The 19,568-nt window shown below is 47.7% G+C and overlaps 1 protein-coding gene across 1 annotated transcript; it reads right to left on the bottom strand.

The window, feature by feature from the left end:
• Window positions 1-429: 429 nt before the first annotated feature.
• On the bottom strand, window positions 430-810 carry LOC139060268 (uncharacterized). Its single transcript, XM_070539361.1, has one exon. The coding sequence runs from the start codon at window positions 808-810 to the stop codon at window positions 430-432; it is 381 nt and encodes a 126-aa protein (XP_070395462.1).
• Window positions 811-19,568: the final 18,758 nt, after the last annotated feature.

Genomic DNA, 19,568 nt, shown 5'->3' on the forward strand with positions numbered 1-19,568 from the left:
CTTTCCTCTTGTTCGTGACCCGCCGCACGAGGTGTGCTGGCGGCCACTTTCTTCTGCAGTCGGGCAACCAGCTCGCGGTTGCCAACGTTCTCTTCCAGCCACACGCCGAGCACTCGCAACTTGGACACCGTCGGTATTCGAATCCCCTCCCTCGTCGTGACGCGGACGCCCAAACGACGGGCGTCTAACACGCCCCGGGGGAGGGGTCCTTTCTTGCGCATTCTGTGCTGCAGGATCTCCGACTTGTCAGGTGAGCAGACGAGTCTTCGAGGTGCCGCTCCACCTTCCGAACGGCCCGCTGCAGCCGGTCTTGCATTTCGCCGATTCTCGGGTTCTCCGTGGTCCACACCGTCACGTCATCTGCGTAGATCGTGTGATTGGTGCCCTCTATCGCGTCAAGACGCTCCGACAGGCCGGTCATGACGAGGTTCAAAAGCATGAGGGAGAGTACGGAGCTCTCGGCATTCCCGCACCACACATTCGGACCGTTCGAGGCGGAGCCCCGTCGATCTTGACCATCGCATCGCACCCATTCTGGAACATGCTGAGATTTCGGTGCAACCTGGCCCCGAGATCGAATCGGCTAATCTTGTCCAGTATGGCCATGTGCTTCACAGTGTCGAAGGCGCTCTTCAGGCCTAGCCTGGGCAGGGCGCGCACGTGCATGCTCGGAGCGTTCACGACCTGTTCCTTGATCTGCAGCATGGCGTCCTGCGTGGAAAGTCCCTTCCGGAAACCGATAATGTGGGTGCCGAAAGCGTCCTGCTTCTCGAGGAGGGTTGTCCCCCTGCTGAGGCAGGCATGCGCCATCACTTTGCCGACGCAGGACGGAGATCGTCCTCATGTTGCGGACCTGTAGCAGTTTGCCCGGCTTTGGTATGAGTATAACGTCCGCGGTCTTCTACTCTTGCGGAATGCGGCCCTCCTTCCAGCACGAGTTGATGCACTCACAGAGCTTCTCGATGGCGACGTTGTTCAGGTTCCTCACAATTTTCTTGCTGATCCTGTCAAGACCGGGCGCCGATTTGGTCTTCAATAGCTGGAGGACCATTCTAATTTCCTTCACAGAAAAGTCCGCGTCCAGCTCCTCGTTGGGAGCTCCGCGTTATTCTGGGTGACTCTGCCCTTCCGGTCGAGCGAGGTGTGTCAGCACGATCTCTTCCGCGAAGGACTCCGGGTCGTACTTGTACTTGTGTTGCAGCTTAGCCACCTCTTTACGGGTCGCCATTCTGGTGCTTGCCGGGTCGAGCAGGTGCCTGAGAATCTCCCAAGTGCGTCCCGCGCTCATGTTCCCGTTCACTGTGTCGCACAGCTCCTGCCAATCTTCCTCACACAGGCGGGCGCAATGTGTCTCGATCTCTCGGTTGATTTCGGCGATATTCTTGCGTATCTTCCTATTGAGTTTTTGCTTACTCGCTTTCCGTTGCATGGATTTCTTAGCCGAAACGAGATATGTCAGCCGGCTGTCCACTCTGGACGATTGAGGAGCGCCGTCGTCCCCAGCTATGCGCATCTGTCTCCTCCTTCTCTGGAGGTTCTTGTGGCCAGTCCATCTATTCGACCTCATATGTGGTTTTCTCTACGTTCTCGAGTTGTTCTCTGCACCATTCGCAGATGTCTTCAACCAGGCACTCCTTCTTATCTCATTCTCTATTTTTCCGGAATCTGCGCCAGTCCAGGATTCTGGCCTTTCGGCAGACGTCCTCCGCGCTTTCATCCTCTCCCACGGTCACGCAAAGGATCCTGTGGTCACTTCCCAGGTCCTCGAAGGAGTTCGACCAAGTGACCATGCCCAACCAGACGGAAAGGTCGGGGGACGGGTCGCGGCACACTCCCTGTCCGATCCTCGTTTGCGATGCCGGTTTGTTGAATACAGTCAGGCCGAGCTCGTCCATCAGTCAAGCTAGCCTCTTCCCTTTCGGCGAGTCGGCTCCGTATCCCCATTGCGTGTGCGGCGTGTTGAAGTCTCCACATATCAATAAGGGATTGGAGGCGGCCTTGGACATCGCTTTGCGAAAGAGGGCGCCGAAAGTGTGAGTGCGTTATCTTTGCGAGGGGGAGCTAAATGGGTTGGGCACGAAAAGGCCGGTCTTCCTTCTTCCACTACTCGGCACGACTTCAATCAGGATGCACTCTATGTCCGACTCTTCCTGGAGCACGAGTCCATGTTCGATGAAGGTCGTCCCGCGCCTAACCAGGGTGCACACCCTGACGTCCCTCCCCATGCATTTGTAGGGGGGACCTCACGCCACATAGCCCGGGAGCTGGGCCCGGTCGAAAGGCAAGCATGACAGGAAATTTGTTATCGAAAGCGTTTTCATGTACTGTACCTTAGTTGCTTTCTTGTTTTTGAAGCCCCTGCAGTCCCACTGCCAGACTATGCGTCTGTTGCCAGACTTGCTGGACAGAGCCATGATTGTCATGCAGAGGTGTTGGGGGCACACAACTGTCCGTGCGTCCCTCCTGTCCCGGTGCGGGTGGTGTTGGCGTTGTTACCGCTGGTGAGGTTGGCCGGTACGTGTACCGCTTGTGGTGATGGTACCCCGTCCCTTCCGGGCAGGTTCTTTGGCAACCTCAAAGTTTTCTGCCCCATTTGTTAGCACGGCTAGAATACATTGATTGTACACTTTTCTTTATATGATTGTGGTAAGCGCCCAATCAGTTCGACGCTGCTGTAGAGAGAAGCTGTCTACGGCTAGAATGGCGATATTTTTGGTGGCGTAACCCGCGTAATGTCGACAAAAAAAACTATCGTCGTCAATGGCGCTTACCCCCAAATGCAATGGCTCCCACCCCCGTAAGGCAGATGCTACGAGCACTCAGCAAAGTGAACAGTACATATATTCTTTTGAACCGTGCGCACAACATTCAGAACAGCGTACGTTTCCATAAGGAGCAAGCCTAAAACAAGCATCCATGCAACATATTTGATTAAAAGGTGCTCCTGCACCTACACACAACGCGAAGCGCGGAGCGCTCCCCGCATACGTTTCCCGGTAAAGATTAGTGTTGCGGAAAGCCGCGGTGACGGCAGCTTGGCAATAGCATACAAAGCAGCGGGTGACGTAACTACACTTTCGTACTTTAACGAAGAACCCGTCGAGTAACTGATTTGTGTTGCAACAGTTCTGTGGGAAAGTCATGTACAGTGAGGACTCCTGAAGACCAGCGTGCATACGAGGTTAAAACACATTGGCGGACTAGTCGGTTTCAATCCATGATAGAGTGTGTAAACATGACTGAACAAGGACGTAGAAAGAAACAGATACGCAGACAGCGCTACTTTCAACTATATATTTTATTTCGCACGCATAGATAAATATATAGCATATGAGCGGAAAGAAACATAACAGCAAGAAAGAACATGTAGTGGTGCATGTCCATGAACCGTACACGTGTGCAAGGCATGGTGAAAACATATGCTACAATGGTAACAACATTCGGGCATTCATTGCCGAGATCGTCCCTGGAACCCCATGTTTGAATGTACTTCTATTTTCTATAGGACTCAAAGCAGGATGTCAATGGAGATTGTGGAGGCCTACGAAATTGCAAAATTAGAGTAAAGATGCCTGAGCAAGCCGTCAGTGTCGCTATCTGAAAAGGAAATATGATTCCTCGGTTTATGGTTGTAGCCATTGCAGTACATGTTTTCACCATGCCTTGCACACGTGTACGGTTCATCGGCATACACCACTCAATGTTCTTTTTCGCTGTCACATTTGTTTCCGCTATTACGGTATACATTTATTGATGCGAGCAAAAATAAAATCTATTGTTGAAAGTAGCCCTGTCTCTGTGCATACGAGGTGCGGCGAATGTCTCTTCTCTCTGGTCCACTTCTTGCAGGTGCACGAAGTAGCGGCGCAAGCGAACTCGCAGGCCGTCGAAACGTCTTAGGCTAATTACTAGGCAAAGTGCGCCACGTGCATAATTTCAACCTGTGACGCAATGGCTAATCGTTCTAGTTGTCGTTGACAGTTTCGCTGTCCAATCACTTTCACAGAGTGGATTGGAGACCCTTTTTTTGCATTTCAGCCACAGACGTGCGGCAGAGCTCGCACGCGCACACGCACACACACGCATCACAGGTCCGAACATGCCAACTTCCTTCAAGTTTGTGCGACACCAGTGCCGCCGCTGCTTTCGCTGCACCGCTGCACAGTCGAAGCGCTGGCTTTGGTCGCGCCACTCAGTAGTTCTATTGCGCACTACTTTTAGTCGGCCAGAACCGTGGAGCTGCTGTGGCGTCGGGGAAGCGCGCTCTACTCGCAACCCGGAGGCCCGCGTCCGATTTCCTCCCTAACTGAAATATACCAGATCCATCAGTTCACTTCGTTTACAGGAACCTCCCTGAGAAACTTGACCTCAGGCAGGACATTTTTGACGTGTTTTTACTCTTTCCGCCATCGGCCATGTTTGATACCATCTTTCGGCCGCGCCGACAAAGACGGATTTCCCCTAAAATTTGTCATGACCTTGCTTTTATAGACGCGGCTTAGCACAAAATTCCGGCACTACTGTGCATCAGTGTGGCATGGCCCGCTCAAATTTGTGATGACTCAAGATAAAGACACGAGGTTAGATCTTTCTCAGAAGCTATCAGGGGCGCTCCTCCAGAGAATGAGAGCAGCGGAAGACACAACGTGACACTGCATCCACTGCTGAGTGCTTTGGGAAGGGGGTAAGTGTGCGGTTTGTGCTACCACTCGGCTGGTTCATTCTGCAGCCGTACCTACTGCGCTTCGCTTGCATCTCGGCAGCACTATGAAACGAGACGCGCTCGCCCAACTCCTCGCCCGCTTTCACCCGCAGCTGCTGAGCGCAACGTTCAACGCACAGCGCGTGGGCCATACATGCGCCGTCGTCCCGCTCTTCGGTGCAATAGAACAAAACGCAAAGCAACTGCGCGCTATTCACGGCGCGCGCCTTTCTATTGTGAAAGAGTGAAGCCAGTGACCTCGTAGTTGTTTCTGATTGGCCGTTGCATTATCGTACGTACAGTACACACGTACGGCAGAGCGAGTTGCATGTTCTGCGAAGTAAATTTACTGCGCATTGGCTATGCGTCCTTTTTCTCCTCCTTCGGCAGAAGTATGGCTTAATTTATATATTCTTAGGAGTTAATTTGGTAAATAGCTAGTAAATGCATGCATGCGGTTAATAGCTTACTATGTATTACTACCGTCGCACTTGATCTGCACTAGGCAAGAGCTAGTAAAGGTGGCATGTGATGTCATTACGAACCACAAAGACCTTTCATCATACTGTAAGAAGCTAGCAAAGACACCTAGGACAGCATATGGGAAGTTACTTGTGCTTACCAGGTGAATTAAAGAAATTATAAATTAATACCAATGAAAGTGGGTGAAAAAATTGGAGGACGCTTAAGCTTCGCCTTCAAGAGTGGGACGCGACAGCGTTCCCGTCGACCCGCCAAGGGGTATAAGACAATGCGCTACGGCACAGCAATCACTTACGATGCGCCCCGCATCGGACTTAGCGCCCACCTATCACGCGGTGAGCGTCGAGCAACGCAGCGTTCGGCGCGTCAACGAAACGTGCGCCTGAGCGAACGAAACGAACCAAAGAACTCGGTGTCTCGGAGGGGAAACGATCTACGCCAGCCAAACGTCGTGATCGGCACGGGCAGAGAGATAGATAGTAATCTAAACCGGATGCACGGCGAAGCGTCGTCAGGGGAGAGGGAGTCCTGCGACGCGCCTGGCAGCGGTCCCAATGCGCGCGCGGCGCGCCTCCTGTCGGGGCAGCGCCGTACATTGAGAGGAGGGGGTCTTCTGTGTTTGCCGCAAGATGGCTCTGCGTGTGCGGAAAGCGCAGAAGAAATGCAGCGGAAACGCACTTCGCAACTCGTGTAATTGTGACTTCTGTACGTTACATGTTCATAATTACCGATATACACCGCAGTATAACTTTCCACGGCTCGTTTCGAAGGCAACACCGCATTCACTAGAGGCGCGTTTGCACCGCTTGGAAGCATCGAACTCGTGGCTGAGTGGTAGCGTCTCCGTCTCACACTCCGGAGACCTGGGTTCGATTCCCACCGGGCCAATCTTGGAAGTTGCTTTTTATTTATGAAGCGCCTGCCGTGATTTATCGCTCACGGTCAACGCCGCCGACGCCGACACCCGACGCCGACGACACCGGCTTTTCTGCGACACGAGCTCCTTAACGCTATCGCGTTAAAACAACTTGGCGCAGGTGGGGAACGGTCCCACATCTTTGCATTGCGCGTGATTTGAGCGCTTTATGCTAAGTAACTACTAAGCCAGTACTACCTCAACCGGCCGTCGTCTATAATGCTGTGATTAGGCATTATTAGGCAAAATTTAGACAGGCTGTATACGTTCGATCATTATGTTCGATTAACAGTTATGTACGATGTCGTTGCATTCGTAAGGCAGACACTATTCATGAAGTAATGATTCATCCGTAGTTGCTGACCGGTGCGACATGTTATGCCCCAAACTAAGGCTATAAGTACCCTTGAAGTTTCGCGTAAGGTACAGGTTCCGTTGGACTTTCCTGGTTTTTCTGTATATGTGTTCTTGGTTATCGTTAGTTGATGCTTTTATGTAGTACATCGTTTCCCGTAGTCATTGTACTGCAATGTCCCTGTCAAGCATTATGTATGTCAATAAATGGTGCTCAATATATCTCAAAAGAATGCGGTTATTGTTACATATATATATATATATATATATATATATATATATATATATATATATATGCGTGTGTGTGTGTGTGTGTGTGTGTGTTATTTTAACTTGTCACGCTTTACAAAGCCCGCTTTTACAGGCCCGTACTGAATTGTTAGATATTTTTCAATTTCCGTTCTGACCGCACTACCGAGGTGGTGATAATTACGACAAACCATTCTAACGGGCAATTAATACGTCTAATGACGTTTTACTAACAGTATTAGTGCTTCCTCCGTGTAATTTATCAGTTTCCGCAGGTAGTGAATAGTATTAGCTAGTAGTGTGCTACCGTCCCTTACTACAAGGTAGTGCATCTTATGACTAGTAACGTGTTCGTATTTAGCTAGTGAATATGATGAGCGTTGTTCTAAAAACGGTAGTCTTGATTTGTTGATAACGTTCAACGTTCCAAGCAAACAGAAGCTCTAAGGGACACGCTGGAATTATGCTTCAAAAGTAACCTTGACAAGCGTTCTCTTGAATCAAATTTTTTTAAAGCAGGCTACGTTCCCACCTGCAACCCCTAGATTCGACGCCCAATTCTATTCAGTTATAAACATTCAACTGTATAATGGTATGGTGCAAATGATGACAATGATTTGCAGTCTTTATTGGCACAAGGGAGAGATATGGTCAAAGAGCGCCATGCATGTAGTGATCAGCCGTCAATGAAGTGCCAGTAAAATAGAAAAATGGTTTGCGAATCATGGATGTCGCATGGCTGGGAAAAGGTCTAGAAATAAGTTACAATAATGTGAGTAAAATATTTAAGCGTTAAGAAATGATGACTATAACAGGTAATGTGTGGTATGACCATAAAAGTTTCGTGGCGAAGAGGTAACGAAGCAAAACGTGACAGTTACAGTAGCACTAGTGCCCCCACAGGACCCTGAAATGCCCGTGCACTCCAGAAATGCTATCGTAACAGCAGCCTCTAATGACAATATATGCAGCCAATCTCTTATAAGATGCAGGGTACCTACACTTTGTAAAAACTTTAAAACTGCTTTAGTATCAAAAACGGTTGTCTGCCATGAAACGTTCGCTGTATGCATACAGAAATGAATGAATGAACCTTTACTGAAACCTCTCACTCGAGGGGAAAGCGCCCCTTGTTCCAGGAATCCTCCAGTCTGGCCTGTACCGCCCCCAGGGCCCCGGAAAGACGAGTGGGCGCAGGTTATCAAGGTCCGGCTTGGCTATCGCCGCCTCCCCCGTTTCAGTGAGGAGGTTTGGGTCTGCTGCTGCTAGTCGTGTAGCTGTGATGCTTCCGCGGGTGTGTTTGCACCCTAGTAGATTGTGTAGCTGCATAGCGTTGGTTGGATATGATAAAATACGATGCCGTGTGTGAAAGTATCAGTTTGCATGCATATAGGAAATTAATTTTTTGGCTTGTACTTCCGAACTATCCAAGAAGACGCCAAATGTCTGGCCGTAATAATCCCGGATAGGAGGATCTTCACCTATAATGTTGTCGGAGCGTGCACCATACATGTGGTCTATACTAAGTCGATGGAAAATAAGCTTATTTCATGCTTTTTATTTATCGGCTGCGGATACCTTAAGTTGGGAATTGTAACGTGAGAAGAGTGGAAATTCGACCGCGTTGGAATGACAAACTGCAAGTGAAAAAAAAAAGAAAGACAGGGTCAGATGGAAGGTACAACACATGAGCTGTACCCTTCGCATGTCCATATTTTTCGCGCTTCAGTTGCAGTAGTAATATCAAGTTCAATAAAGGTATTAGTGTCCTACATACATTGGCAAAAGCTCCCCAGCTTTCTTTTTTTTCATAACAAACACTTGAAATACGTGGCGGAGATAGCTATGAAAAAGTTGCCAGCTTTCATTGTAATGGATGTGGCAATATTCTCGACAAGTGCATTACCCTCGATGGCAATAGGCCCTGGTACCCGGCATATTATGGCTTCTGGTTTATATGCATAAACACAGCACAGAACAAGTAAAGATCATTATATAGAGGATTTGTATGTGTTTTACGATGCTCAAAAGTACGCAAATGTTACTGTGTGTTTGTGTTTCGGAATATTTCACCGCCGACAATACCGTAAAGGTCTCTGTGGCAAAGATGTTGATGTGTAGGCGTGGTCCAGCGGATTAAAACAAAACAGATCCGCGTGTTGATACAATCGTATAAACAGGCCTGGAGTGCGACCTGACTCCGGTGACGAGAACCGGTAACGCACTCCCACACCAAAGCAGGATTGGCCACTCTGGTGCCGTACTTGGCCACAACCTCCTATATGAATACAACAATCCAGCCCCGGCCCTCAGTCCCCAGCAGCTGTGAAGAAACAGGCCATGGCGGTGGTCAGACCTGTGACACAGCCGAGAGCGCAAAGAATCTCTGCATCTGGAGACTCCGCCATTGGAATCTGAACCCGGCAACGTTTAAAGCTAGAACATTATGTAGAGAGGCGAGGCTAGCAGTGCTATTCGAAAGAATTAGCGGCATTAAATGGGATATAATAGGGCTCAGTGAGGACAAGAGGACAAACGAAGCATATGCAGTGCTCAAAAGCCGACACGTCCTGTGCTACCGGGCCTTCGCATAGAGACGAAAGCTAGGAGTCCGATTCTTGATTAATAAGGTTATAGCTGGTAACGTACACGAATTCTATAGGATTAACGAGAGACTACCAAGCCTTCTGAAACTCAATGAACGTTTTACACGTCTAAGCGCCTACATCTAGTCATGATGACCGGCAAGTCGAAAGCTTCTATAAAGACGTGGAATCGGCGATGGGTAAAGTCAAAACAAAATATACAATACTGATGGGCGACTTCAATGCCAGGGTAGGCAAGAAGCAGGCTGGAGACATATGAGTTGGGGAATATGGCATAGGTTCTTGGAATAGCAGGGGAGATTTATTGGTAGAGTTTGCAGACCGGAATTATTTGCGGATAATGAATACCTTCTTCCGCAACTGGGATAACCGAAAGTGGACGTGGAGGAGCCCGAATGGCGAGACTAGAAAAGAAATAGACTTCATACCCTACGCTAACCCTGGCGTCATACAAGATGTGGACGTGCTTGGCAAGGTGCGCTACAGTGACCACAGGATGGTGAGATCTCCATTTAGCCAAGTCTTGAGGAGGGAATGGAAGAGACTGGTACATAAGAAGGTGATAAATGAGTTAGCGGTAAGAGGGAAAATAAACAAATTCCGGATCAAGCTACAGATCGGGTATTCGGCTTTACCTCAGGATGCGGACCTTAGTGTTGAAGTAATAAACGACATTCTTATGGGCATCATTAAGGAGTGTCCAACAGAAGCCGGTGGTAACTTCGTTAGAAAGGGTACCGGTAAGCTATGGCAGGAGACGAAAGATCTGATTAAGAAACGCCAATGTATGAAAGCTTCTAACCGTACAGCTAGAATAGAACTGGCAGAGCTTTTCAAGTTAATCAACAAGCGTAAGATATCTGTCAGGAGGAAGTATTACATAGATAGAATTGAGCATGCTCTCAGGAACGGATGAAGCCTAAAAGCAGTGAAGAAGAAACTAGGAATAGGCAAGAATTAGATGTATGCGTTAAGAGACAAAGCCGCCAATATCATTACTAATATGGATGCGATAGTTCAAGTGGGTGAGAAGTTCTATAGAGATTTATACAGTACCAGTGGCACACACGACAATAATGGAAACGGGAAGAGTCTAGAAGAATTAGACATCCCACAAGTAACACCGGAAGCAGTAAAAAAAAAAGCCTCGGGGGCTATGCAAAGGGGGAAGGCAGCTGGGGAGGATCAGGTAACAGCAGATTTGTTGAAGGATGGTGGGCAGATTGTTCTAGAAGAACTGGCCACTTTGTATACGCAATGCCTCATGACCTTCAGCGTTTCGGAATTATGGAAGAACGCCAGCATATTCCTAACCCATAAGAAAGGGGACACCAAAGGCTTGAAAAGTTATAGACCGATCAGCTTACTGTCCGTTGCCTACAAAGTACCTACTAAGGTAATCGCAAATAGAATCAGGAAAACCTTAGACTTCTGTCAACCAAAGGACCACGCAGGATTTCGTAAAGGCTACTCAACAATAGACGCTATTCACACTATCCATCAGGTGATACAGGATACCACCTCCTGCTGCCTCTGTAAGTGTTTAAAATGACCGAGTACTCTAGGGTTACAGCCATGGGTTCCTCAAGGCTCATGACTTTAGGCCCTGGGTAATTAGTGTACTCTCGACCTATCCTGTCCGCCTCTTGCTTCCCTACCACCCCCGTGTGTCCCGGTACCCATTCCAGCTTGTGTGTGATCACTTCATGTGGTTCTGAGCCTGCTTGTTGTTGTGTTTCACAGTCTACTGAGCAGAATATGCGGAGTTATCGGTGTCTGATTCTGCCATTCAAGTAGTTGCGGCAGGCTGTTTGCGAGTCCGAGAGTATTGTTAGCGACTGTCTGATCCGATAGCCCTCCGCTGCCGATAGAGCAGCGGCCACTTCTTCAGCCTCGACTCCGTGCAGTCTTGTAGCAAAACGCTGATAGTCTCTCGTAGCGCCAAGTCGATCATCGTTGCTACTGTATTCTTGCTTCTCCTTTGTCTTGGCTGCGTCCACATACACCACACAACAGCAAACAGTCACCGGCCGAGCTCTCCTCCGTAGACTCGGCTACCTTGAGCTGATACGATAAATCTCGAGGACCGAAGCTCTACCCGATGAGTACCGCAGCACGCTTAAAATAGCACCAATCCCAAGGAACATTTTCCCCGACCTCCATAATGGTCGTGGGGAGGCAAGGGCCGAATATCTCCAGAAAACTTACGCCTTGAGTGTTATGTGGTATTTCATTGTGTAATAATTTGATTTATTTCAACATGTCAATGCATTGTGTAAAAGATTTTATTTTTATTGATTTTCATTCCGTAAAAGGAGCTGCGTATTTCGCTGTAGCTCCCTCTATCTGCATTGATGTATTCTATCTGGGTCGGCATATGATGCATAACCATCTGTAAATAAGAATTCCTGCCTACGCTGTCTGGGTGGAAAAGCCTAGTGAGGCTCTATCCGCGTGTTTTGCTGTGCCTCCTGAGCCTATTTATTATTTGTATGAAATTGTGTCAAACAAAAGAGAAAAAAACAAGGAAAGGAAGAGATAGTGATTCCAACAATAAGAGATCGGTCTGTGGAGTAACGCTGGTCGAGCCATCTGGTCGAGCTGCATCTTCTTTAGAAAATCATAACTTTTTTTTAGAGTTCGATTGAAGGCGCACTAACGCCTGTGTCCCCCAAACTAGCAATCTTCGCCCCCTCGATTACTTCACGAGATCTTTGCATCGGACTTCTTATCATATTGCATTCCGTGTATATGAGATCGCACCTACAGTTCCTGCAGTGAAAGGCCAGATAGCCTGTGTCTCCGGTTGGCGCAAGATTTGCCCACTGACGTAGCCTATCGTTTCAGCGAAGTCCTGCCTGGCCAACGCACTTATTTTGCCACAGATCAACGGTAACTCGTACGCAGTGTTACTATCACATTTAACGAAGCTTTCTTCCCCTCTTCTCCCAACATTCTGGGCGTTGCTGTGATGGTCGTTCCATGTGTGCCGATGGGTTTCTCGCAACAACACCAGAGGGCGCTCGCGTCCCGGTCTAGCTGACGCGCTGCTTGGAGCACTATCAGATAGCGCTCGCTTCCATGTATCTCGGCCAGCACCGCCGCGGCAGCATTGCACAGTTTGCGCGTATGGGACGTGCTGTGCTTGCTTTGCTATGCTACCAAAATGCATGTGCTGGGAAGTAGAAGTCGTGTGCTGGGCTGTGATAGTGTAAACATGACAACCATTCATAGCCTGAAGGGAGCGTTTGGATCAGGCGTCTCGACAGCGTATTGGTCACGTATGCAGAAGGGGAACGCAAACACGCGATAGGAAATTGTCTCCAAAGCGTGCACTTGCTACGGGGACACCCAGGTCCAAAAGAAGCGTTGCACGGTACAGGAATGTCTTCGCTACGCAGCGAAACGTGGCGCAGACCGCGAATGTATGTATACGATGTATACATACAATCATAATGATTGAATTACCTACAGCCTCATCATTTAATTAACGTTTAACACTTCTGCCATAGTGCGATGTGCTATGTTAGGCAATGACAACGGTCAACCCTCTCACGAATTATGAACTATGACCCACAACGCCTCAAGGAAACGCGTCTCTCTGTGTGTTCTGTGGAATACGAAGACAAACAGCAGTGGTGCAATCAAGGTAGCGTGTATCATCAATTCACTACTCTCGCATTGAACTAAACGCTGAAGGAAAACATTCACAGCTAACATCACCGCTAATTATCGTCACTCAAAGAAGCCAGCACACAAAGCTTCGCTTACATCAATTCCCACGGTGCGTAAGATCCGCATATTTTTCTGGTAACCTTGTTTTTGGGAACCGTAGTAACTGGCCTTGCATATATTAGACAGCTTGTTTGGCGCTAAAAAGACGGCTGTGACATTTGCGAAATTTACGACCATCTTGAGCCTGGGTTAGACATCGTGTATGTATGATATTACTGCCCGCTTTTGCGTCAATCGCTTTCTTTCCGGCATAGCATATTGCGCTCCCTCCGGGCGCATTTGGCTCTCTTTGGGAGCTTGGTTTAGCGGAGGCTGCCGCCAACATTCCTCTTCAAGGTTTCCTCCGAACGCGAAACAACACAAAAGGGGTTTTAATAGAAAGAAGTTGTAGCGCCAGCGACATCGACGCCATTGCCCCAGAAAGGGAGACGAGCTCAGCCGATGCCACGAGCGGCGCGCGAACCGAAGAAATGAATGAATGAATGAATGAATGAATGAATGAATGAATGAATGAATGAATGAATGAATGAATGAATGAATGAATGAAAAGTTGTACTTCCACCGAAACGGGCTGTCTGAGCGCGGCCCCGGTACGCAGGCCGAGGGGGCATTAGGGAATGCCCCGCAGCCTAAGGACTAGTGAAGTTGCTTTTTCACGGCCTCAACCACCAGGCAGATGGCTTGCTGCTGGACAATGTGGTCTTCGCTCCCCAGCCAGACCTCCCGGGCTTCTCTACTATCTATGTCTTGGATAATGCCTGGGGGACCGGCACATTCCCAGATTATGTGGTCAAGCGAACCCCCCTCACCGCAGTCTTTGCATTTGGCGTCATTTTCGTCCCCTGCCTGAGTAAGATAGACCCCAAATGGGCAGATGTAATTACCGGCTTGCAGTCGCCTCCATATATTACGCCTCGTTGTAGGAGAGAGACCGACCCGGAGGTGGGTAATTTCTCCTCCACCTCCCTAATATTTGTAATGTTCAGTGATTTCATGACATGTGACTACACTATCTTTCATTCCGCCGCCTTGGGGCTGTTCCGCAGCCGCCCGGTGGCAGAGAGTTTGGGTCAGTTCGTGTGCAGCCTGGGACAGATTCGTGTGCAGGTATCCATACAGTGGATATTTTTCTATTAATTGGGTTACCGAGTAGTATGCGTCCAGCTTCCTCCGATATTCTTCCTTTACAAAAATTGCAAATAGCTATTTTGCTGTCGCTAATGATTATGTTCGCCTGTGTACCAGTGCAAGCGAGCGCTATTGCGACTTCCTCAGACGTGCATGCATCTCTAGTGGGGACGAAGCCATGATTTTGGGTATTCCGTCACCATCTATAACAGCCGAGACTGTAGCCCCGTACCTATCGCACGTTGCGTCGACGTAGGCTAGCTCATCAGCTCTTTATATTTCATTCTTCTTATGGTATTAGCTCTGGGCTCCCTGTGTTCTTTGTTATGTATGGGGTGCATATTTTATTTATTTATTTATTTATTTCACAATACTGCCGGCCAGATCGGCCCAAGCAGGAGGGGCATGAAAACACAAATCATAACAGCACGCATATGCAAAAAAAAGATTACATTGCATGTAACATACAAGAGAATCAAAAATTAACAATGACAGAGCAGAAAATAAAACAATGAACATTGAAACTGCTTACTTTTTATTGAAGCAATAAAGTTTGAAGGGCCTGTTCTACGTCAGGAGAGCGACAAAATGATTCAGGAAGCGCGTTCCAATCAGCTATTGTTTGAGGAAAAAAACTGCGCTTAAATGAGTTTGTTTTAGCAAATATAGGCTGTAATGCGTGTTCGCTATAATGTCGAGTCCTTCGAGTTGTGGAGTGCCTGAGGAATGAGGGGAATGAGGGGGAGTCCTCGATAATGGCGCGATCAATAAATGTTTCCTTGTGTTGGAAAGAATGTCTGTTTTTTCATGCTGTCCTCTGTCAGTCTTGAGGCCAAGGATGGTCCACTCAATCTCTGACTCGCCAAATTGTTCTAGCTTCGCTATATGGACTGTCTCTGTTATCCTTGCGATGTGTTGTGCATACCCATCCTATGTAGCACCTCCGTTGCAGTGGTTATAGGAAGCCCTAGTGCCCGATTAGTACATTTTCTAATTGTGGTGTCGAGTTTTTCACGCATATCATATTGACCGCAAATAAGACGGGACAGATATGCAGTAAATACCAACTAGGCCAAAGTGAAGTTCTTCTGAAGTTTGTCACGGTCCACTTTCTTGATGTTCAGAAAGGGGGTTGCGTAACAGATGCGGCTGATGATCTAGGCTTGTGTCATCTTTAGGAGGCTCCTCTCCTTGAGGCCGTGGCTCTTGAGAGACACCCCTGTAAAGATCCCTGTTAACCGTGCAGCATAAATTTCTAGCTTCTTGAGTGTGTTCGTGTTCTGTCCGTTCGAGTGAATAAACATGCCTAATACCCTAATTTCCTCGACCCGCGGGACGACGGATCCTTCGACCAGAATTCTGAGGTCTGCTTTTGCCAGAGAAGCAGTTTTTTCTTTCTGCCCTTTGCTTTATTAATGAGTAGTTTGGATTGTTGCGAAGAGCACGACAGCACTCTAGCCGCCACGTATTCAACAACCGCGCCTGCCACTATCTGCAGTTTGTGTTCGATTTCCATGTTAGCGCCTTTGCTTATGCAGAGATATACATCGTCCGCGATATATGGTGAACTTTAAGGCTTCAATATGACCTAACATGGGGGGGGGGAGTCTTTTCATTACGATGTTGAAAAGAAATGGGGACAAGACTTAAACTTGGGGGGTGCTCTTAGGCCCTAGTTTCATTAGGGTGTATTCAATGCCTTGGAACTACATCCTGATTTCTATGTTTGTTAGGAAGTCTCTGATGTGTTTATATGTTTTCTCGCCTACTCCGATCTCCTGAAGCCCTACAAGTGTATGGCTGCGTGTTTCACGTTGTCGAAGGCTTTAATTAGGTCTAGGCCGAGAATGGCCTTTGTGTCAGTTGTCTGGAAGCTAAGTAGGTGATATCTGAGCCTGAGCATTACGTCCTGCATGCTGAGGCCCGGCCTAAACCCTACCATTTCTTGTGGCCAAAGGTTTCTCTATTACATGTATCTGGTGAGCCTCGTCAGTACTACGTGCTCCATAAGTTTGCCCACACTCGAAGTTAGGGATATGGGCCTCAAATTCTCTAGATTTTGTAGTCCGCCCTGTTTGGGTATCAGGACCATGTCCACTTTGCGTCCAGACTCCCATGCCTCGCCGATATGCTGTGGTAGCGCTGCTATGAACTCTTCGTCCAGATGCCCGAGGAGCGTGTTTGTTGCACCGTCCGGTCATGGGGCCGACCTGGTTTTTAGACCGATTAATTTGGCCCGAACCTCAGCCTCCATGATAGGCGTGTCCAGCCCCGGGCCGGGACTTCCCGTGTAGTCACGTGGTGTCTCGGTATCTATCTGTCATGTGTACAGTTCAACTATTTTTGTCAATCACCTGTTTTTCTCCTCCTGTGAGGCCGCGTTTCGCTTTGATTTGGTGTAGGTTTGCCTGCGTTTTTTATTTGCTGGGGTCAAGAAGGTGTGTCAGGATGTTCCATGTTTTCGAGAGGCTGGTGCCCTTCTCCACTTCGTCGCATCTGATACACAAATTTTGCTCGTTTAATTTTATGGCGTATGTCTCCTTGTTCATCATCATCATCATCATCGTCATCATCATCATCATCCTGGTTACGCCCACTGCAGGGAAAAGGCCTCTCCCATACTTCTCCAACTACACCAGTCATGTGAAAATTGTGGCCATGTTGTCATTACAAACTTCTTAATTTCATCCAGCCTCCTAAGTTCTTCCCGCGCCCTGCTACGCTTCGCTTCTCTAGGAATCCAGTCCGTAACCCTTAATGACAATTGGTTATCCTCCCTCGTCATTACATGCCCTGCCCATGCCCATTTCTTTTTCTTGATTTGGACTAAGATATCATTAAGTCGCATTTGTTCCCTCACCCAATCTGCTCTCTCCTTATCCCCTTGACGTTACACCCATCATTCTTCTTTCCATAGCTCGCTGTGCCATCCTCAATTTAGGTAAAACCCTTTTCGTAAGCCTACAGGTTTCTGCCCCGTAGGTGAGCACTAGTAAGACACAGCTGTTATACACTTTTCTCTTGCTGTATAATGGCAACCTCCTGTTCATGATCTGAGAATGCCTGCCAAACACACCCCAGCCCATTCTTATTCTTCTGATTATTTGAATTTCATGATCCAGATCCGCGGTCACTACCTGTCCTAAGTAGATGTATTCCCCTACCACTTCCAGTACATCGCTATCTTTGGTAATGTACTCTTCTCTTCCGAGACTGTTAAACATTACTTTAGTTTTCTGTAGATTAATCTTTGCAAAAGGATAGACAGTTGGGCGAGTTGGTACGGTAACATGATTTTGGCTTCTAGCGCGAAGTGAAACACGGACACAGAAAGGAGCAGACAGGGCGAGCGCTAACTCTCAACTAAATTTTTATTGAAACGAAGAACATATATATAGGTGATTCCAAAAACCGTAGCATCAGAACATGACAATGTAAAAGCATCAGTTAAACATGTGAGTGGGTATGGAAGTCAAAGAACAAAAATTATTGCAGATTAGTACACGTATTGCGAAGGTACTGGAATTCGCAATCTAACAGAGACAACGAAGTATGACTGACGCAAGTGTCTCCTAATCTTTTTATGTGGAAAGCCTCGATAATTTCCCTCGTGGTTTGGCATCTGTGCCTAGAAAGAATTTTTGTGTCTTCAAAGAAAGGTTTGCATCCACAATCGAAACAATGTGCAGCTAAATGTGATGCGTTAGGGTTATTTAGTGAATGTTTGTGTTCTTTTAGTCTAATGTTAATGCATCTACCACTCTGTCCAATGTAAGCTTTCCCACACTCGAGTGGAATCTGATAAACTACGCCCGTGTTGCAAGGCACTAAAGGGGACACATGTTTAACTCCGCAATCACTTGTTTCACTTCGCGCTAGAAGCCAAAATTAATCTTTGGACACACCCTTCTGCTTTGCCTCTTCAGGTCAGTGAGCATGCATTGCAATTGGTCCCCTGAGCTACTGAGCAAGGCAATATCATCTGCGAATCGCAAGTTACTAGGGTATTCTCCATTACCTCTTATTCCAATTCTTCCCAATCCAGGTCTCTGAATACCTCGTGCAATCATGCTGTGCATAACATTGGAGAGATCTTATCTCCCTGCGTGACGCCTTTTTTTATTGGGAGTTCGTTTCTTTCTTTATGGAGGACTACGGTCACTGTGGAGCCGCTATAGATATCTTTCAATATTTTTACATACGCCTCGTCTATACCTTGATTCTGTAATGCCTCCATGACTGCTGAGGTTTTGACTGAATCAAACACTTTCTCGTAAACAATGAAAGCAATATATAAGGGTTGGTTATGTTCTGCACAGTTCTCTATCACCTGATTGATAGTGTGAAAGTGGTCTATTGTTGGTTGTTGGTGGTGTGGCCTTTACGGAATGCTGGCTGGTCCTTTGGTTGACAGAAGCTTAAGGTGTTCCTGATACTATTTGCAATTACCTTAGTAAATACTTTGTAGGCAACGGGCAGTAAGCTGCTCGTTCTATAATTTTTCAAGTCTTTGGCGTCCCCTTTCTTATGGATTAGGATTATGTTATCGTTCTTTCAAGATTCCAGTACGCTCGAAGTCATGAGGCATTGCGTATACAGGGTGGCCAGTTTTTCTACAACAAACTGCCCACCATCCTTCAACAAATCTGCTGTTACCTGAGCCTCCCCAGCTGCCTTCCCTCCTTGCATAGCTCCCAAGGCTTTTTTTACTTCTTCTGGCGTTACCTGCGGGATTTCGAATTCCTCTAAGTTATTTTCGCTTCCACGATCGTCGTGGGTGCCACTGGTACTATATAAATCTCTCTAGAACTCCTCAGCCACTTGAACTATCTCATCCATATTAGTAACGACATTGCCGGCTTTGTTTCTCAACGCACACATCTGATTCTTGCCTATTCCTAGTTTTTCTTCACTGTTTTTAGGCTTCCTCCGTTCCTGAGAGCCTGTTCAATTCTATCCATATTATAGTTCCTGATGTCCGCTGTCTTGCGCTTGTTGATTAACTTAGAAAGTTCTGCCACTTCTATTCTAGCTGTAGGGTTGGAGGCTTTCATACATTGGCGTTTCTTGATCAGATCTTTTGTCTCCTGCGATAACTTACTGGTTTCCTGTCTAACGGCGTTACCACCGACTTCTATTGCGCACTCCTTAATGATGCCCATGAGATTGTCGTTCATTGCTTCAACACTAAGGTCCTCTTCCTGAGTTAAAGCCGAATACCCGTTCTGTAGCTTGATCCTGGTCTGCGTGAAGTGTAAGGGCGAACGTTTGTATGTCTTCCCATAGCTGTCAGCCTTTAGGAGCTTGCCTATCATACCCCCCCTCCTCCCTCCTGATGAGCCGCATTGAAGTCCCCTACTATTATAACAGGATTACTACCAACCGCTTTGAGGGG

Source organism: Dermacentor albipictus, chromosome 5, assembly GCF_038994185.2.
Source record: "Dermacentor albipictus isolate Rhodes 1998 colony chromosome 5, USDA_Dalb.pri_finalv2, whole genome shotgun sequence".
In the NCBI taxonomy this organism is placed as follows: Eukaryota; Metazoa; Arthropoda; class Arachnida; order Ixodida; family Ixodidae; genus Dermacentor; species Dermacentor albipictus.